The 22,500-nt window shown below is 47.7% G+C and overlaps 1 protein-coding gene across 1 annotated transcript in view; it reads left to right on the top strand.

Annotated features, from left to right (window-relative positions):
• Positions 1 to 22,500, top strand: part of LOC123752127 (calcium-activated chloride channel regulator 1) — a 43,190-nt gene that overhangs the window by 20,667 nt on the left and 23 nt on the right. Inside the window, exons 2-4 of the mRNA XM_069325299.1 lie at positions 13,321 to 13,895; positions 14,043 to 15,277; positions 20,405 to 22,500. The exon at positions 20,405 to 22,500 is cut by the window's right edge and continues 23 nt beyond it. Of these exons, the coding sequence (XP_069181400.1) occupies positions 13,321 to 13,895; positions 14,043 to 15,277; positions 20,405 to 22,029 (3,435 nt within the window). The 3' untranslated portion in view covers positions 22,030 to 22,500. The remainder of the gene's footprint in view (positions 1 to 13,320; positions 13,896 to 14,042; positions 15,278 to 20,404) is intronic.

The raw sequence follows: 22,500 nt of genomic DNA, 5'->3' as shown, positions 1-22,500 counted from the left end.
CGGCGGGTTTAATATTGTATTGCGTTTGTTGGTCACAATGAGGCTTTTTCTTATAGTAGTAAGTTTGGGAATTTTATTCCTTCTTTCCTCTCTCTCTCTCTCTCTCTCTCTCTCTCTCTCTCTCTCTCTCTCTCTCTCTCTCTCTCTCTCTCTCTCTCTCTGTCTCTCTGTCTCTCTGTCTCTCTGTCTCTCTGTCTCTCTCTCTCTCTCTGTCTCTCTCTCTCTCTCTCTCTCTCTCTCTCTCTCTCTCTCTCTCTCACTCTCTCTCTCACCCCGTGGCACTGATGGCGATGAAGTGATGGTGTTGGTGATGGTGATTATGACCCTACTGCTGGTAGTGATGAAACTGAAGATGGTGATGATGGCGACAGTGATGCTGGGGGGGGGGGTCAGGGGTTATTGATGATGATCTTGGTAGTGGGGGGATGATGATGTCTGCGTCAGTGACCCCCCCTTGGTGGTAAATGTGTGAGTAGGGGTGGGTGGGGGGGGGGGGGGGGAAGAATAGAGTAGGGGGGGGGGGGAATTCCTGCTTATTTGAGGTGTCTTGTCATACAAGTTGCAGGTGATGGCCAAGCTAAAATGGTGCTGCTAAAGTCTGGGGTGAAAATGACTTATTCGTTGCCGATGGTGTTCTTGTGCACATGATTATTATGCTGCTGCTTCACATGTTCCTTAAAGGTTGAGGTGGGGAGGGGGGGGGGAGAGTAGATACTGGTCTTCCGAAAACACACACTCACACACACCACTACAAAGAACTTTTTTAGTGTCAGAGTGGTTGACAAATGGAATGCATTAGGAAGCGATGTGGTGGAGGCTGACTCCATACACAGTTTTAAGTGTAGATATGATAGAGCCCAATAGGCTCAGGAACCCGTTGATTGACGGTTGAGAGGCGGGACCAAAGAGCCAGAGCTCAGCCCCCGCAAGCACAACTAGGTGAGTACAACTAGGTGAGTATATACACACACACACACACACACACACACACACACACACACACACACACACACACACACACACACACACACACACACACCCTACCCATACCCACTTTCCTCTTCCAAGCATGCATTCTCCTGGAGGGGGCATTTCACTGCAAGGGGATAGGGGGGGGGGGTGGGACAGAAGCAGCACCAGCTAACTATAGACCCTGTCAATCCAGTGCCTGAACGGACGGGACATGAGAGAACAAACTACGAACGGACTGAGGGAATAAGAGAGCGATGACGACGAGCCATTTAAGCGGCCTTCGCCCCCCTAATAATTACAACACGCCGATGGGAAATGATCTAACGAGGGGAAAATAATTAGCCTAGGTGGAGGTGCGTGATGAGGGTGCGATCAGTGAGAGGGGAAAGAGAGGGGTGTGTGGGTAGTGACAGGGGTTCCCTCTGCATACAGATAAAGACCTACGATTATCCATAAATAAAGCATGTCAGTGATTGTCAGTGTTTCAACACGTAATTGAAGCATTATCAATGTATTTACAATGATCTTTATGATTTTTATCAATGATTACAATGATTTTTATGGGGGAAAACATGATTATCTATTATTATTGACCGTAGGGCCTACGTTCCATAAATGTTACGAATCATGTATGTTCATGATGCTCGTTTGTTTCAGTCTTAATTCGTGACTATTTGGTAGTTATCAGCCACTACATACTACGTCACCCCTCTCTCTAACGACTCGTTATACACTCCATTACTCTGGAAATTACAAACAACCCGATCGAGTTTGACAGAACTCTAATTTACAAATCATTAGCATTTTAGAGCCATTATAATAAATGCCGAAAATGAAATGTTTTCTGAGAGAGAGAGAGAGAGAGAGAGAGAGAGAGAGAGAGGGAGAGGGGGAGGGGGAGGGGGAGAGAGAGAGAGAGAGACAGGGAGGGAGAGAGAGGGAGGGAGGGAGGGGGAGGGAGGGAGGGGGAGGGGGTGAGGGAGGGAGAGAGAGAGAGAGAGAGAGAGAGAGAGAGAGAGAGAGAGAGAGAGAGAGAGAGAGAGAGAGAGAGAGAGAGAGAGAGAGAGAGAGAATACCAAAGACCCCAGGGGAGACCTTTGACCTTTGTGGGGCGTGAGGTGGTCAAACCTATACACCTGGGGACGCCCACAGGGGGAAAATCTCCGACTTTGAATAGAAAAGCGGCAACGAGTGATTTCGTCTGATACGATAAAGCGAAGCAGGAGAAAGAATAAAAGAAAGAAAATATAAGAAAACAAAAATATCGATACGTGTAAAAAGTATGTAACCGTTACTATGGCATAGAGAAAGAATTATTACATAGGTTTCAAGATCTTGAAAAGACAAGGAAGGGATGGATAAGAATATAAGGCATAGGGGATCGGAAAAGAACACGGGGGAGGGAGGGGGAGTGGGGGGCTGAGGAGGTCTGATCGGCAAAGAACACAGGGAGCTATACAGAGCCGATGTGTAGCCACGGAGAAATTACGGTTATCTTGAGAGGTTATCTTGAGATGATTTCGGGGCTTTAGTGTCCCCGCGGCCCGGTCCTCTACCAGGCCTCCACCCCCAGGAAGCAGCCCGTGACAGCTGAGTAACACCCAGGTACCTATTTACTGCTAGGTAACAGGGGGCATTCAGGGTGAAAGAAACTTTGCCCATTTGTTTCTGCCTCGTGCGGGAATCGAACCCGCGCCACAGAATTACGAGTCCTGCGCGCTATCCACCAGGCTACGAAGCCCCGGTTAACGAGGTCAGGAAATAAATGCTCTTATGAGATTTTCGGTTAGTAAAATACCCTCGGTAACCGATTAAAGACGATGGCCGGCCCACGGGCTCCGGTTGGTGTTTGAGGACGCCGCCACAGGCTGAATAATCAATAGGGAATTAAGATTAAATCTAAAACAAATTTAACGGGGGGGGGGGGGAAGGTGCTGGATGCCAACCAAAACAGTCAGAATACTCTGGTTAAGACCGTTATCCGGATATAGGAAGGGAGTTAAGAGGCGCTTAATGGTAAGTTGTTATAACGAGAGGGGGAGATAATTGGAGGATAGCGATAGGCTGATTCCGAGTGTAAAGTCAAGGTTTTAAAGGGCAGAGAGAGAGGGGGGGGAGGGAGGGAGAGAGGGAGAGAGAGAGAGAGAGAGAGAGAGAGAGAGAGAGAGAGAGAGAGAGAATATTTTATATATAAAATACATATTATATATATATATATATATATATATATATATATATATATATATATATATATATATATATATATATATATATATTCCATCTTATACATACCATATTCTCAAGAGAAGGTGGTATGTATGATTGAGTAGGTAACGACAAGGAAATGTTCTGTTCAAGTGTATCGTATCCGGATAAGGATGTGGATAGCTGAGTAGTTATACCTCGGGAAGACACTTGTGTATCCCTCTGGGAGCCAAGGTAGTATACACAGTGGGCGAAACAATGCGAAAGGAGAAGGAAAAGTGTATATACCTGCTTTACCAGGAAAAAAAAAAAACATGCACACGTACACCCCCACGCACGCACATACACACACTTTGGTCCTGCCTCTTAGTTGAGAGGCAGGACCAAAGAGCCGAAGCTCAACCCCCGCAAGCACAACTAGGTGAGTACACACACACACACACACACACACACACACACACACACACACACACACACACACACACACACACAAACGGGAAATGGGACTGGAGTCATTGCTGTAAACAACCGATAGCTGGAAAGGCGGGCTCCAAGAGTCAATGCTCGATCCTGCAAGCACAAATAGGTGAGTACAACTAGGTGAGTACACACACACACGCACGCACGCACATATTTTAATTAGCCTTATCCACCTTTACCTCAACAGGTGAAGGGGGAAGAGGGACAACATTTCCATTTTTAGCTCAATACTCCCGGGCTCACATTTCCGTCCCAGATTAGCTGAGACAAAGGAGGCGGCATATCTGTCTGATTGAGTATCGTACACACGACTATTCTTGTGTGTGTGTGTGTGTGTGTGTGTGTGTGTGTGTGTGTGTGTACTCACCTATTTGTACTCACCTATTTGTGCTTGCAGGATCGAGCATTGACTCTTGGAGCCCGCCTTTCCAGCTATCGGTTGTTTACAGCAATGACTCCTGTCCCGTTTGTGTGTGTGTGTGTGTGTGTGTGTGTGTGTGTGTGTACATCAACTGGTGTACAGTTTTCTGAGCCTACTGGGCTCTATCATATCTACATTTGAAACTGTGTATGGAGTCAGCCTCCACCACATCACTGCCTAATGCATTCCACTTGTTAACTACTCTTGACACTGAAAAAGTTCTTTCTAACGTCCCTGTGGCTCATTTGGGTACTCAAGTCTCCACCTATCCCCTTGTTCACGTACCATCCGTGTTAAAATGTTTATCCTTATCTACCCTGTCAATTCGAGAATTTCGTAGGTAGTGATCATATCTCCTCCTACTCTTGTGAGTGTGTGTTGTATTTCTTTGCTTTAATAAACAATACAATGCGAAGATGAATAATGAAATATGATATCGAGCACAGCAATATGAAGCTTCCATACTAACTGCCTCATGTGGATATATGCAAAATACTGCAATTATGATATCAAGCGGGGTCTTCCCACCGCACCCTCCCCCACCACCCCCAACGGTCATCCTGACCTGACCTGAACTGGGCGTTAGACTTAGCTTAAAAAAAGCTTAGGGTTGAGTCCCCCCCATCTCTCTCTCTCTCTCTCTCTCTCTCTCTCTCTCTCTCTCTCTCTCTCTCTCTCTCTCTCTCTCTCTCTCTCTCTCTCTCTCTCTCTCTCTCTCTCTCTCTCTCCCTCTCCTTAGTGAGAGAGAGAATGTCGCCTGAAGACCTTCTTGAAGAGATCTGTCGTGGTGAGGCCTTGTAGAGGAACACCTTTCACGCATTATTAATAGCAAGTTGACGGCTGAGGGCCTCAGAGGCCGGTATTGTTTATGAGAGATAATTACGGGGCTCTCCAATAGGCAGGTTAGTGTGGCTGTGTACACTGTCCACTCTTTCCCTCACCACCTCTTACGTTCTCTCTCTCTCTCTCTCTCTCTCTCTCTCTCTCTCTCTCTCTCTCTCTCTCTCTCTCTCTCTCTCTCTCTCTCTCTCTCTCTCTCTAATTCTCACTTTTGGCCAACACATACACGAACCGTCAGTGTGAACATGAAAGAAAAGCCGACAGAGGTCAAAGAAAACTAATCACTACCTTAAAAAAAAATAAGGAAAAGGTGTAGGATATCGGGTGAAAGGTGGGATAGATTTAAGGAAGATAATCTGATACTTGGTTTTATCTCCTTCGTTATCCAGACAATACCTTAACAAAGGATGGCTAATGTATTTTCCGTTGAGGTAAAAGGCTAAAATATATTTTACGGTATCGAAGACGTGTCTATATAAATGTATATTATATATCATATATTATGTAATATATATATATTACATAATATATGTTCGAACAACTGACCCTCCCAGTAATGCAACACCACAACACTACTTAGTGAACAGAGGCATTAGGTGAAAGAATATATATCCAGAGTTACAAAAGAGGACTCGATAAGGATTCTTACCAACCAAAGTAACGTTAATGTTACTTTGGGGCGCTTTTAAAGACAACTATGTTCGCTGAAATAAGCCTTTTAAGTATATCGTAAATTGTCTTGAAACATCAAATATATATGCAGCAACCTAAACAAGGATTCTGGTATGTTTTAAATAAAAATGGTACAAATAAAGTTATTAATTCATAAGCTTGCAGGACTGAAATTCTGACTAATACGTATTATGTGGAAGAAGTAACGAGACAGTTCGTTGATTGACGATTCAAAACAGACTTTTATAAACAATTGGAAATTAAGCAGAAACATTATGTTCTTCGTTATCTTTTCTTAGATTAAAATATTTGTAATGAAACGAACTGTGAATAAAATGAATGAGAAAATTGAGGCCTATTGCCAAGCACTGAAACCGGATTTATTTTTTACGACATACGACGCTAAAGCTATCGATATGTCTCATTAAGTGAAATATTTTACCAAAGTCTAACGAAACTGCTCGTTAACATGGAATGAAATCAGTGTTACGAAACGAATCGTTTCTAGGCGCGCTAGCACGATGATGTTTCACGAAATAACTCATTACCTAAAAAAATATCTTTTAAAGGTGGATATTTAGATCAAGTTTCAGAGTCGTTGAAAGAAGGTGGTGTGTGGGACTCAGGTCAAGATATCAGACCGCGTATCTTTATCGAGGGGAAGACCGAAGATGTTCCAAGAAACCGCTATGGTCGGCGTCAAGACTATGGTGATTATAGTGATGGTGGTGGTGATGATGGACACAACAATGCTGTTGATGGTTGTTGCTGTAGTGGGTGGTCGTGGGTGGGTGTAGTGGGTGGTCGTGGGTGGGTGTAGTGGGTGGTCGTGGGTGTGGCCTCAACGGGTCGTGACTGTGGTGGTAATATTCGCGGCTGTGGTAGTCATGATTTGGGAGGTAGTAATCAATGGTGATGATGATAGTAGGGATTGCCGTGATGTGTGGGAATGTTGTGGTGATGGAGGCGGGTAGCGACAATTCCTTTCCCTTAAAATTATTTCAGGCTCATTGTAAAAACGCATAATTTGTCATGTGTTTTAGTTATTATTTGTGCTGACGTAGGATACATTAGTTTGCTTTCTCTCTCTCTCTCTCTCTCTCTCTCTCTCTCTCTCTCTCTCTCTCTCTCTCTCTCTCTCTCTCTCTCTCTCTCTCTCTCTCTCTCTCTCTCTCTCTCTCTCTGGCTTACCGTAGCGCAAAGGAGAGAGTCATTTTTCAAGTAAACTGCCTTCCCTAAAATCTAATAATTTACCTTCTAAAATGAAATATTTAAAGACCTCTTGATTTGATGATGTATTCGGTTAGCGTCTCCCTGGAAACAAGAAAAATGTTTTTGCTTATTTGCCTTTTTATTTCCTTGCTTGTTTATTGAAATTCTAAATTGCTTTACGCAGACACTTTGAAAGTTTGTGCATTTATTGCTCTGGGGGTAGAGGCCGTGCTGGGAGAGTTCTGTGTTCCGTTCCACTCAAGAGGTAAGGAGAGGGGAAGAGAGGGGGGAAGAGATAGGGGGGGGGGAGGGAAAGGAGAGAGAGAGAGAGAGAGAGAGAGAGAGAGAGAGAGAGAGAGAGAGAGAGAGAGAGAGAGAGAGAGACTGATTGACTGAGACTTCTCTCTCCCTCTCTCTCAACTACTTGGGATGGATGGTAGAGCGACGGTCTTCATTCATACAGGTCAGCGTTCAATCCCTAACTATCCATGTGGTTGGGCACCATTCCTTCCCCCCCCTCCCCCCCTCCCTCCCTTTCCCCCGTCCCATCCCAAATCCTTATCAAGATCCCCTTTCAAGTGATATATAGTCGTAATGGCTTGGCGCTTTCCCCTGATAATCCCTCTCCTCCCCTCGTTCTCGCACGCACGCACACACACACACACACACACACACACACACACACACACACACACACACACACACACACACACACACACACACACACACAATTGGTGAGTACCAATTGTACTCACACAATTGGTGAGCACACACAATTAGGTGAGTACACACACACACACATACACAGAGAGAAAGATCTAGGAGTTGAAATCACACCAAACCTGTTTCCTGAAGCCCACATAAAGAGAATAACGTCTGCGGCATATGCGAGGCTGGCTAACATCAGAACGGCGTTCAGGAACCTGTGTAAGGAATCATTCAGAACCTTGTACACCACATATGTAAGACCAATCCTGGAGTATGCGGCCCCAGCATGGAGCCCGTACCTTGTCAAGCACAAGACGAAGCTGGAAAAAGTCCAAAGGTATGCTACTAGACTAGTCCCAGAACTAAGAGGCATGAGTTATGAGGAAAGGCTGCGGGAAATGCACCTCACGACACTGGAAGACAGAAGAGTAAGGGGGGACATGATCACAACCTACAAAATCCTCAGGGGAATCGACCGGGTAAACAAGGATGAACTATTCAACACTGGTGGGACGCGAACAAGGGGACACAGGTGGAAGCTGAGTACCCAAATGAGCCACAGAGACGTTAGAAAGAACTTTTTCAGTGTCAGAGTAGTTAGTAAATGGAATGCATTAGGAAGTGATGTGGTGGAGGCTGACTCCATACACAGTTTCAAATGTAGATATGATAGAGCCCAATAGGCTCAGGAATCTGTACACCAGTTGATTGACGGTTGAGAGGCGGGACCAAAGAGCCAGAGCTCAACCCCCGCAAGCACAATTAGGTGAGTACACACACCACACCTCTTGAACACTAGACTAGTCCCAGAACTAAGAGGCATGAGTTACGAGTAAAGGCTGCGGGAAATACATCTGGAAGACAGAAGAGTAAGGGGAGACATGATCACAACCTACAAAATCCTCAGGGGAATCGACCGGGTAAACAAGGATAAACTATTCAACAATGGTGGTACGCGAACAAGGGGAAACAGGGGGAAACTGAGTACCCACATGAGCCACAGGAACGTTAGGAGGAACTTTTTCAGTGTCAGAGTAGTTAACTGATGGAATGCACTAGAAAGTGATGTGCTGGAGGCTGACTCCATACACAATTTCAAATGTAGATATGACAGAGCCCAGTAGGCTCAGGAACCTGTACATCAGTTGATTGACGGTTGAGAGGCGGGACCAAAGAGCCAGAGCTCAACCCCCGCAAGCACAAATAGTACACCACAATGACAGCTGAGTCAGTACATTTTCTCCATTGCTACGTCTCGCACAGGATGATCAAGCTATCCCAAAGTGAACTATTGCGCTCTTCAGTCTGCCTCTACTGCTAGCTTACAGACAACTACCGCAGTCAAACGCCTGTGGTAGTTGACCCTCCTCCTCCTCCTCCTCCTCAGTGCTACCTACTCTTCGGCCCTTAAATAGCTACCGATTACATTGATGCAAGGCTGGGTCTATGGGCTGAGATAAGATATATAATTTATACAGTCCGCTCTGCATTTATGGAGAGGCAGACGGATTCCGGAGGAGCCGAAATGTCCACTGCAAATGTTCTTGGTCCACGGGAAAATCCATCTTCAGTTTTATTATGCTGACAAGTTCGGCCCGTCTCAGAAGATGGAGAGTGAGCTTGGGGAGATGCACAGTGTGTGTGTGTGTGTGTGTGTGTGTGTGTGTGTGTGTGTGTGTGTGTGTGTGTGTGTGTGTGTGTGTGTGTGTGTGTGTGTGTTCACCTAGTTGTGCTTGCGGCAGTTGAACGGCAGTCTCTTTCGGGCCGCCTTTCAAATGTCAATCAATCAACTGATTCCCCCCCCCCCACACACACATACACCCAGGAAGCAGTCCGTAGCAGCTGTCTAACTCCCACGCACCTATTTACTGCTAGGTGAACAGGAAAAATTAGGGTGAAAGAAACTCTTCCCCATTTGTTTCCGCCTCCACCGGGGGATCCATCCCCGGACCCTAGGACTACGAATCCCGAGCGCTGTCCACTCGGCTGTCAGGCACCCCCCCCCCAAGGCCTAAAACATAAGGTCGGTGTTTCAGGCGATCTTCGCCAGCATTCAAGTCCCAAAATAAAACTTCTCACTTTTAAGGGTTGAATTGTGATGAACCACCATTAATGCTGCTCAGTCCTGTTGGCCTAGGTAACAAGTGAACAAGAATGCCTCATAAATACAAATGATAGGCCTATTATCTCCTGGATAAGAGTTAACTTATTGAGGAAAATGTTCGCCTTCTTTCTATAGGATGGACGTCTGGATATTCCAGACGGAGAGGTGGAGGAGAGGGGGAGATAGGAAAGGGACAGGCGGGGATATGTCGGGCAATTTGGGCAGAAATATATCATTCAGCGTGAGGAAGAGGGGGAGGGAGGGGGGCGGAGGGGGGGATTCTGACATTAGATATATACACAAGACTGGGGGGAATATGTCTCTGTGGCAGGCAAGGAAAAACATCCGCTGAGAAATTTGCCAGTTTCCTCCACAGACCTTCATTGTCATGCCTTTCCTTCCGGGTTACCTTTCTGTGATTCCGAGGATCAATGTCCCCGTGGCCCCGGTTGGACGCCGCTGCTCACAGCCTGGTTGACCTGGTAGCCAAGCAGGGTAGCCGGTAGGAAGCAACGACTGCAGGAGATTATCTTCTTGAGGTTATCTTGAGATGATTTCGGGGCTTTTTATAGTGTCCCCGCGGCCCGGTCCTCGACCAGGCCTCCACCCCCAGGAAGCACCCCGTGACAGCTGACTAACACCCAGGTTCCTATTTTACTGCTAGGTAACAGGGGCATAGGGTGAAAGAAACTCTGCCCATTGTTTCTCGCCGGCGCCTGGGATCGAACCCAGGACCACAGGATCACAAGTCCAGCGTGCTGTCCGCTCGGCCGACCGGCTCCGGAGGGGGGTTAAAAATGCCCGAGTAATGACCCCCGGAGGGAGCATACACTCTACAGTGAGGTTGACTGCGATTTTGTGGTCCTGGGTTCGATCCCAGGCGCCGGCGAGAAACAATGGGCAGAGTTTCTTTCACCCTATGCCCCTGTTACCTAGCAGTAAAATAGGTACCTGGGTGTTAGTCAGCTGTCACGGGCTGCTTCCTGGGACTACGAGCGAGGAGCGCCTCCTGAGCGAGGCGTAGCATTTTGCACGCCAGCCGGGTAACGCAAAGAGCAAATAATTGCCAAATTACTGACAGTAATTGCTGTAATTCATGTGAGGAATTATTTTTTTTTGACTAGTTTCTCCTTTCACGAGTGTTGTATGAGAAAGTGGTGAAACTCGGGGAAACTGCCGCTTTAATCCCGCATAAACGTAATTTTACAAATTACACCAAGGTAGCTCACACCCTTTATATCCCCCCCCCCCTCTTCGTCTCTGTCTCACAATCTCTCGTTTATTTCTATTTTTACAGATGTAAAACATATTTATAGTGTGGCGAATAGATAATATTTGTATATATATAATAAAATAAAATAAAATAAAATATATAAAAGGTAATAGGGGTGGTAGGAGTAGAAAAGATTAAAGTGTTCAGTGAGAATCCACAAGGTCTTCTCTGAATACTCTTTATTCTCTTCTTCGAGGCTATGGGTCCATACAATTGCACCAGTGGTGGTACCACTAATATTATATATATATATATATATATATATATATATATATATATATATATATATATATATATATATATATATATATCACCAATGACTTTTGTAAAGTCACTGTAGTCGAGTGGTTAAGGAACCAGGTACGCCAAGGTGCATAGTGCTCCTGACTGTCTGGGTTCGAATCCTTCTGGGGTGTGGAGTTTTCAGTTGCATATTGTCTTTGGGGACCATTCAAGCTTGTTCGCATATTATATATATATATTATATATATATATAGTCTGTATATATATATATATATATATATATATATATATATATATATATATATATATATATATATATATATATATATATATATATATATATATATATATATATAGGAAGTCTGCCAGGAGACTTCCTCCTGGCAGTACCCATGTCAGCAATGGGCACGCGCCTAGATCCAGAATCCCTTCGTGTAGCAGTGGCCCTCCTCCTTGGTGCCCCAATTCACACTGAATACAAGTGTATTTGCAACAGGGTGGAAGCAGACCAATACGGACTGCATGGGTTGCATTGCGGAAGCACAAAGGGCTGGCATGCAAGACACAACGAGGTCAATGACATCATCAAGAGAAGCCTCGTCTCAGCTGGGTGCCCAGCGGAGAGAGAACCTCGCATCGTAGGGGTCCAAAACCCGGATTTCCCCGCACTTCGCCCTGATGGCATCACCATATACCCATGGAAGGAGGGTAGACAGTTGGTGTGGGACTACACATGTGTATCCACCCTGGCTGACACCTATGTACACTTCGGAGCTGATCAAGCAGGTGGGGCGGCCAACCACAGGGAAACAGCAAAATCACTCAAGTACAGGCGACTGGAAGGTCAATACCTCTTTGTTCCCATAGCGTCTGAGACGCATGGCCCCTGGGGCAAGAGTGCCTTGGGATTTCTCAAGGAATTGGGTTCCAGGCTCATTGACGTCACCAGAGACCCAAGGGCTTCCAGTATTTTATTTCAGCGTCTTAGTGTGGCGATCCAGAGGGGAAATGCTTGCTGCGTCCTCGGTTCAAAGAGATCCATAACCTTTAGGCATTTGTCTTGTATGTTTTGTAACCTTTAAATACACAATAAAGGAAAAAAAAAAAGGGAAGGGGGATGGTAGGAGAAAAGCACACAGAAACTGTATTGGAGGGGACCTACATTCCCTCCAATGCGTTATGTGTGGTTTCCTCCGAGGCTATGGGTCCCCCTTCTTCCAGCCAGAGGTGGTAATCCCTTCCCTATTTATTTAAAAAAAAATTATATATATATATATATATATATATATATATATATATATATATATATATATATATATATATATATATATATATACATATATATATATATATATATATATATATATATAGGGGGGTACCACCACTGGTGCAATTATACGGACCCACAGCCTCAGAGAAGGGAACACAGAGCACTCAGGGAAAAACTTGACATTTAACTCTGAATACGAAAGAGTGTTCACTTCTCCTACCACCCCCTTTTTATATATATATATATATATTTCTTATATATATATCTATATATATATATTTCTTATATATATATATTTTATATATATATATTTCTTATATATATATATATATATTATATATATATATATATATATATATATATATATATTAATATATATATATATATATATATATATATATATATATATATATATATATATATATATATATATATATTTCATGAAGCTTGAATTATTCCCAAACACACATATCACTATGACCGATTGCTAATATAGTGGTCATGTCACCGGTGATATTAGTGGAGAGACCCCTGACGGTGTGCGTTCGAATCCTCTTAAAAGGTCATAAGAATTACGGACCACAAATTTATGAGTCCTGCGCGCTGTCCACTCAGCTACCAGACCCCTTAGAGTCTATATGTGTGTTTTATTAAATGGACTTACGGATTAGGGAAAAGCATGATTTGCTAACTTGAGCAACACACTTTAGGGAATGGGAGACTTTTGGTGAACGTTAGATTATACTCTGGAACTACAGTATTGATTTATGCTTAGACCCGTGAGTGGTAGTAGTATCAAATTGGAGGATTAAATAATAGTGTAATATTAGCTCTTACTTTGCCCGGGTTTGATAATAAGCAACAACATGATATTCACTGTTATTTTCACCGCAGCTAACTTGGATTCTCTCCTGTTTCAGAGTGTCTTGACGGAGTTTTCGGGCGTGTTGTGGGCGTCGACAGGTGGGCGTGCGTCGCTGAGGTCGGTGACGGTGGCACTGCCTCGCACCTGGAGAACCGACGCCCTCACCTGCTCCCTCCTCACGCCCCTCACCGCCGCTGCAGCGCCCACCGACGCCCACATCCGCGTCACGTCCTCACACCCGGTGTTCGGGTCCCGCCCGTGGGCGCAGCAGAGCCAGGGCTGCGGGCGTCAGGGCGACTACATCCAACTGGGAGGCGACTTGCTCAGGGCCACCACCAACGACACCTACGTCCACGCCGCCCGCCTCCTGCTGGCGGAGTGGGTCAAATTCCGTTGGGGGGTGTTTGAGGAGCGCGGGTACCAGGACGACCCGCTCTACCCGCCCACCTTCCGCGACCCCAAGACCAACGTGCCGCGCCCCAACACCTGCAACACGCACAAGATGACACCCGCGCCCTTCTGCACCACTGCCGCCCACACGCCCGAGGCGCCCACAAAACACAACGCCCAGTGCAACGGCCGCCCCGCCTGGGATATCATAATGCAATCTCAAGACTTTTTCAACGAAAGGTAAGTACCGTCCCCCCACCCCCCCACCCCCAAACTTTGCCGAAGTGTCCATATTGCAAATTCGTGACGATCATTGATTTATGCTTCGCATTCAGATCTGACGACGCTGTTTATGTATTTCCAAAAATGTTTTTTTTTTCCCTTCAGGAATATCCCGACGAATGCCACTGCGCCGCTGCTGCCATCGGTGCGCTTCGTGCAGGAGAGCGCTGCGCGCATTGTGTTGGTGGTGGAGGACACGGCCGTCATGAACCTGCAGAGGAGATGGGAGTTCGTGCGCAAGGCCGTGCGACGCGTGGTGGTGTACGACGTGCCTGACGGAGACCACGTCGCCCTCGTGGTTTTCAACTCCGTGGCACACACGGCCGCGCCGCTGTCCAAGATGGACTCCCTGTCGGACGTGCGGCAGCGGGTGGGGTCGTCTCTGCCACGGAACCCCTCGCCCGTGCCCGAGAGCAACAAGTGTGTCTTGTGCGGACTGCAGGAGGCCCTCAGAACCCTTGACGCTGATCCTGCCGGCGCAGCGGGCGCTACGATAATCTTAGTGACCACAGGCAAGGGCGCCGCACACCAGCGCGAGGTAGATGAGATGTCTCGTCTAGCTACCAGCCGCGGCGTGAGGGTAGACACGGTAATCTACCCTATGACGGAGCGCCGTGGCGGAGGAGGCACGGCCACGGACGGTCTCCAGGCCTTGGTGGCCGCCACACGTGGCTCTTCCTTCACGGTCATGGATGAGGGTGTTGGCAACGACTCTAAAGTGAGCATGATGGTGGCTCTGATGGACGCGCTCCTCGCGGCCGTGCGCAGGAGCGAGCCTCCTGCAGCGCCCGGTGCGCCTGTCATCATCCACAGCACCGCGTATCCAGGGGGCATCGCCTCCATGTCCATCGGCAACTTCTCCCTAGACGATTCTCTGGGTTCTAATGCCCGGTTCTCCATCTACTACTACGATTTAAACCACGTGGGTAACACCGTGCAGCTGACAGCACCCTCGGGGGAGACCTTCGCCTCCGTCAACATGCAGGAGGAAGATGGTGACGCTAATGTGATCTTCGTCAACATCCCCAACGCGGAGAGGGGCAAGTGGCAGTATAAAGTGGAGAACCGCGCGGACTCCCACCAGGGCCTCCACATCCAGATCACCGCCAAAGAAAGTGGCTCCCGCAAGATCAGCTTGAGGCTCTGGACCAACGCCCCCAATACTGCCATCAACGCCACTGACCCTTCGTTGCCTGTCATCATCTACGCCGAGGTCAAGGACGGCGAGGTACCCGTCATCAATGCTAGGGTGACGGCCAAGCTGCAGCGCCTGGGCACCAACACCACTGGGAGCAACTATGACTCCATTTTGGTCGACCTCTTCGACAATGGATTTGGAGGTAGGCCACAAACGTTATTAAGTACTGTCGCTCTGCCGTCTAGTCCCAACCACTTCGGGGACTGGAAGGTGGAGCGACTGCATGTCAGGACTGGTAATACTCATGATTCGCCAAAGAATTTGTTTTTCCTCAAATTCCTAATGACATGAAACAAGGCTCAGGTTTGTCTCGTTTTCAGAGAACAATTCCTTCACAATATCAGCAGTACCTGCCAGAATTAAATTTAAGCAAAATGATTTGTCAATCAGAAACTTAATGACCGCACACATTTTAGGAATAAATACTCTTAAGCATAAAAATCTCTACCATATCATGACAAACATTAGGATTTATTTTTGTTTTAAAGATGTGGCTATCTTCCATCTATCTGTATTTGAGATAGGGGAATGTGGAGAGATGAGTGGGATTGTGGATTGTTTGGTTGGCTGATGTTTGCTGGTGTGCATTGATTGTGGGGGGGGGGAGGGTAAGGTAATTATCAGGAGAAAACTCCAAGCCACGATGATTAAAGATCACTGATAATATTTTGGAATGGGACAGGGGAAAGGAATGGTAGGCTTGCTGTGTTCGAAGTTGTGAATTGTATACCGGGTGTGGGTGGAGGAACTGTGAGTGTGGGTGGTTTAGTGGGGTTGGGGATGGATACGGGTGAAGGGGCTGCCTTGGGGTGGGGGGTGGTGGGAGGGTTATGAATATTGTTGGAAAGTGGGTGCGGGACAGGATGTGTGCTGGTGTGTGTGTGTGTGTGTGTGTGTGTGTGTGTGTGTGTGTGTGTGTGTGTGTGTGTGTGTGTGTGTGTGTGTGTGTGTGTGTGTGTGTGCGTGCGCACTCGCCTTGTTGTGTTTGCGGGGTTGAGCTCTTTGGTCCCCCCCCCCCCCCTCTCATCTGTCAATCTACTGGGGTACAGATTCTTGAGCTTCTTGAGCTCTATCTAAGCTACATTTGAAATTGAGTATGGAGTCTGCATCCACCACATCACTTCTTAATGCACTTCTTCTGTTAATTACTCTGACACTAAACAAATTCTTTCTAATGTCTCTGATTCATTGGGTAATAATTTTTCCCGTGTTCCCTTGTTCGGCGTACAAGGTCCTGAACGATTCCTTACACAAGGCATTCAAAAGACAGTTCTTATGTTGGCCATTCTAGCAAGTGCCGCTGATGATATCCTTTTGATGTAGGCTTCTGGGAACAGGTTCAGTGTGATATCAACCCCAAGATCTTTCTATTTGACTCTTGCAGGATTTCACCTCCCAGATGGAACCTTGTGTTCATCCTCCTGCTCCCTTCGCCTAATATCAATACTTTTCACTTTCCTGAGTTGAACTTAGTAGCCATTTTAAGGGGTACTGTGTCAAAGGCTTTTTGACAGTTCAAGAAAATGCAGGTCTGCCCACCCTTCTCTATTTGCCTAATTTTTGTTGCCTGGTCATAGAATTCTATTAAGAAGTGTGTGTGTGTGTGTGTGTGTGTGTGTGTGTGTGTGTGTGTGTGTGGGTGTGTGTGTGTGTGTGTGTGTGTGTGTGTGTGTGTGTGTGTGTGTGTGTGTGTGTGTGTGTGTGTGTGTGCGCGCGCGCGCGCGCGTGCGTGCGATGGTTAGAGGGAGAGCTCGATGTGGGTTTGATGGGATTAGTTTGAATGTGAGATGAATAGATTTGATTTCAGGTGAGAAATACAGTATGGGTAAGGAGGAAGTTGAATAAGACCTGGGACTAGATTCACGAAAGCACTTACGCAAGCACTTACGAAAGTGTACATCTTTCCTCAATCTTTGACGGCTTTCGTCACATTTATTAAACAGTTTACAAGCATGAAAACTTCCCATTCAATTGTTGTTATTGTTATGAACAGCCTCCTGGTGCTTCGGAGCTCATTAACTGTTTAATAATTGGAAACAAAGCCGCTAAAGATTGAGAAAAGATGAACAGATTCGTAAGTGTTTGCGTAAGTGCTTTCGTGAATCTGACCCCTGGTTATCCGCCATCTCTGTCAAGACTATATTGTTCCAAACACTCTGGAGTGACGGGGGATAAATTACCGACTCCCTATGGCCTAACAGCACCACTATGAAAACCTATAATCAGTTTAGATCCGAACCCAATGGGTAGGTGATGGGTGATATGGATGAGTGGTTTGACGGATAAGAGATAGTAATGGACTACCCTTCCCACCTACAAATGTACTACCCTTTCCCGCCTTCAAATGGACTACCGTTCCCACCTACAAATGGACTACCCTTCCCACCTACAAATGGACTACCCTTCCCACCTACAAATGGACTACCTTTCCCGCCTACAAACGGACTACCCTTCCCACCTACAAATGGACTACCCTTCCCACCTACAAATGGACTACCTTTCCCACCTACAAATGGACTACCCTTCCCACCTACAAATGGACTACCTTTCCCACCTACAAATGGACTACCCTTCCCACCTACAAATGAACTACCCTTCCCACCTACAAATGAACTACCCTTCCCACCTACAAATGAACTACCCTTCCCACCTACAAATGGACTACCCTTCCCACCTACAAATGTACTACCCTTCCCACCTACAAATGTACTACCCTTGCCGCCTACAAATGTACTACCCTTCCCGCCTACAAATGTACTACCCTTCCCGCCTACAAATGTACTACCCTTCCCGCCTACAAATGTACTACCCTTCCCGCCTACAAATGTACTACTCTTGCCGCCTACAAATGTACTACCCTTCCCGCCTACAAATGTAATACCCTTCACACCTACAAATGTAATACCCTTCCCACCTACAAATGTAATACCCTTCCCCACCTACAAATGTACTATCCTTCCCACCTACGATTGTACTATCCTTCCCACCTACAAATGGACTACCCTTCCCACCTACAAATGGACTACCCTTCCCACCTACAAATGTACTACCCTTCCCACCTACAAATATACTACCCTTCCCACCTACAAATGGACTACCCTTCCCACCTACAAATGGACTACCCTTCCCACCTACAAATGGACTACCCTTCCCACCTACAAATGGACTACCCTTCCCACCTACAAATGGACTACCCTTCCCACCTACAAATGGACTACCCTTCCCACCTACAAATGGACTAACCTTCCCCACCTACAAATGGACTAACCTTCCCACCTACAAATGGACTAACCTTCCCCACCTACAAATGGACTAACCTTCCCCACCTACAAATGGACTAACCTTCCCCACCTACAAATGGACTACCCTTCCCCACCTACAAATGGACTAACCTTCCCACCTACAAATGGACTAACCTTCCCACCTACAAATGGACTACCCTTCCCACCTACAAATGGACTAACCTTCCCCACCTACAAATGGACTAACCTTCCCACCTACAAATGGACTACCCTTCCCACCTACAAATGGACTACCCTTCCCACCTACAAATGGACTAACCTTCCCCACCTACAAATGGACTACCCTTCCCTTCTACAAATGGACTACCCTTCCCCACCTACAAATGGACTACCCTTCCCCACCTACAAATGGACTAACCTTCCCCACCTACAAATGGACTAACCTTCCCACCTACAATTAGATTACCCTTCCCACCTACAATTAGACTACCCTTCCCACCTACAAATGAACTACCCTTCCCACCTACAAATGAACTACCCTTCCCACCTACAAATGGACTACCCTTCCCACCTACAAATGTACTACCCTTCCCACCTACAAATGTACTACCCTTGCCGCCTACAAATGTACTACCCTTCCCGCCTACAAATGTACTACCCTTCCCGCCTACAAATGTACTACCCTTCCCGCCTACAAATGTACTACCCTTCCCGCCTACAAATGTACTACTCTTGCCGCCTACAAATGTACTACCCTTCCCGCCTACAAATGTAATACCCTTCACACCTACAAATGTAATACCCTTCCCACCTACAAATGTAATACCCTTCCCCACCTACAAATGTACTATCCTTCCCACCTACGATTGTACTATCCTTCCCACCTACAAATGGACTACCCTTCCCACCTACAAATGGACTACCCTTCCCACCTACAAATGTACTACCCTTCCCACCTACAAATATACTACCCTTCCCACCTACAAATGGACTACCCTTCCCACCTACAAATGGACTACCCTTCCCACCTACAAATGGACTACCCTTCCCACCTACAAATGGACTACCCTTCCCACCTACAAATGGACTACCCTTCCCACCTACAAATGGACTAACCTTCCCCACCTACAAATGGACTAACCTTCCCACCTACAAATGGACTAACCTTCCCCACCTACAAATGGACTAACCTTCCCCACCTACAAATGGACTAACCTTCCCCACCTACAAATGGACTACCCTTCCCCACCTACAAATGGACTAACCTTCCCACCTACAAATGGACTAACCTTCCCACCTACAAATGGACTACCCTTCCCACCTACAAATGGACTAACCTTCCCCACCTACAAATGGACTAACCTTCCCACCTACAAATGGACTACCCTTCCCACCTACAAATGGACTACCCTTCCCACCTACAAATGGACTAACCTTCCCCACCTACAAATGGACTACCCTTCCCTTCTACAAATGGACTACCCTTCCCCACCTACAAATGGACTACCCTTCCCCACCTACAAATGGACTAACCTTCCCCACCTACAAATGGACTAACCTTCCCACCTACAATTAGATTACCCTTCCCACCTACAATTAGACTACCCTTCCCACCTACAAATGGACTACCCTTCCCTTCCCTACCAGAGGACTATCCTTCCTCCCCCTGCCAGTGTTACTCCCTATTCCGTTGGTCCTCTACTCCCCCTTTCCCTTCCTACCGTCAACCACACTATACCCTCAGCATCAATACACTGCCGCAACCCCCACCATTGCACCACAGTAACATCCAACCTCCACTACATTAACCCCCCACAACAACAATGAGCACCAAATAAACTTTCTGATGAATAACAAATCATGTTTTGTATTTACATGTACTGTCTGAACAGACGATGATTTTTATTTCAATTTATATATATATATATATATATATATATATATATATATATATATATATATATATATATATATAATTTATATATTTTTCCTTCGCATTTATCATATTCTCACATGTCTCTCTACAGACCCGGACATCACAGGGGGCGACGGAGTGTACTCTCGCTACCTGCCGACGCTGCAGGGCGGGCCTGGCCACTACCAGCTGGGCGTCTCCGTCGACCACAACAGCGGCCTGGCTCTGGCACCCATCAACGACGCCTTCACCCGCCACGGCGGGCGCTTGTACGGCGACCGGGAGAAGCAGACCTGCTGTGGCAGCCTCATCAAGTACGAGCACGTTAAGCCCGTCCCGCCCTTCCAGCGCTCGATGATTTACGGCGTGCTGGATGTGGTGTCCCCTCCCCCGCCCACGGACATCGTGCCACCGACACGGATCCTCGACCTGCGCTCCTTCGTGAACCTCACCACCCGGGAAGTGTCTCTGCGCTGGACTGCGCCCGGGGACGACTACGACTGGGACCGCGCACATCACTACGAGGCGGTGTTGGCCAGTTCCTGGGCCGAGGCCAAGGCTTTTGACGGCGAGCGTATCAGCGGGATGCCCGTGCCCGTGCTGGTGGGCACGGAACAGGCCGTGGCTATACAAGTAGAACGCTACGATCAAATGGTATACGTGGCCATCCGTGCCGTGGATGAGGCCGGCAACCGAGGCGGCGTGAGCAACATCGCATCGCTGTGGGTGCCGCAGCCGCCCACCACACCGCCCCTGCTGACCAGCCCCCGCACCCTGGAGCCCACCAGTGACCTCACGGAGCCCCAGGGCCGCGGGGTCACCCAACCGGTCAGAGTGGCGGGCATCAACCTGGAGGACATGGCTGTCATCATCGGTTCAGTGGGCGGGTTCCTCATCATCGTGGCGGTACTTGCCACCTTCTGCTACTGTCACGTGGCCCGCAGGCGGCGCCATCACCACAAAAAGGAGAACGAAAAACTGGAAGCCAACCGTAGTGTGATGATCAAGACCAACTCCAGCCTCATGGTGGACCAGGACGAGAGTCACGATTCCGTAGACAGCACCGTCAAGGACGGGGAGGTGGCGGTAGCCAAAGATGGCCGGCCGCTCTCTCCCATACAGTCATGGGGGGTGTCCAAACTCCTGCAGGAGCACGAGCGTCGGGTGTCCATGACCAGCGGGCCCCTGGTGGAGGCCTCCGGCTCCCTGGCTCACTACCAGAGCATGCAGGAGCCCTTCCCCGACGTGACTCTCACTGGCACGCACTCCTACCCTACCTCTCAGACACCCTCCACCACGCACTCAGATCCTCCGGCCTACCAGCCACCCTACACCACCGACGCCTACGCACCCTATCCCTACCCTTACCACCCTGGCTATAGCCACGAAGAGCTTCCTCCCTACACCCCAGGCCTCTCCTCGCAGTCATCCCAGGCCTCCACAGCCTACACCCACGAGATCGCCTCTCAGCCCTCAGAAATCTACCCCGTCGACCCAGCGAACTATCCAGCAGAAATGCCGTCCTTTGTTGGCGAAATGGCTTACAGCCAAACCCAGCCTCCGATGTACGCACCCTGTCCAGAGGACGCCATCATCACCAACCAGGCTCCCGTGCGGTCCAAGGTTCCCCCGCCAGTAGCGCCCAAGCCGCCCCTGGCCGCCCGCGTCGCAGCCGCCACAGCCGCCTCCACAACAGCGTCTGTGGAGCCGAAGCGTCGTAACGTGACTCAAGTGTGAGGTGTCCTTCCATCCCCCCACCCCTTCCCCCTCCATCCCTGCCCCTCCACAGCACCCGCCACAAGAACGCTTTAAGTGTTAATATCATTGTTGTCATCGGCTTTTTTTCACCTCCCTGCCCCACCCTTTCAACCCCCCCAACCCTGCCCCATCCTCCCCATCTCTTCCCTCCCGAATCTCTTTTGTATGGAGTTTTTTCAACGTATGATAAGACTTGTTGTGTATGTAAAATAAGTGTCCAGTGTATGGAAAAAAATGTATGTTGTACAGAATGTTGTTGGTTGTAAGCTTTGCTCACATCTAGTCATAATTGTATAGAGTTTAGGACCACTCGGGAGATCCCCTCCGGCACCAGGCGCTGACGGGGGGGCCTCCCGAAGACCTCAAGAACAGCGAACAATGTGGCGTCCTCTCTCGGCCCGCACCACTGTACTGATCTCAATATATCTTGTATGTCTGTGATAAAATTCG

The sequence above is a fragment of the Procambarus clarkii genome, chromosome 16 (assembly GCF_040958095.1).
Source record: "Procambarus clarkii isolate CNS0578487 chromosome 16, FALCON_Pclarkii_2.0, whole genome shotgun sequence".
Classification (NCBI taxonomy): Eukaryota; Metazoa; Arthropoda; class Malacostraca; order Decapoda; family Cambaridae; genus Procambarus; species Procambarus clarkii.
This window is presented reverse-complemented; position numbering and strand designations above follow the sequence as displayed.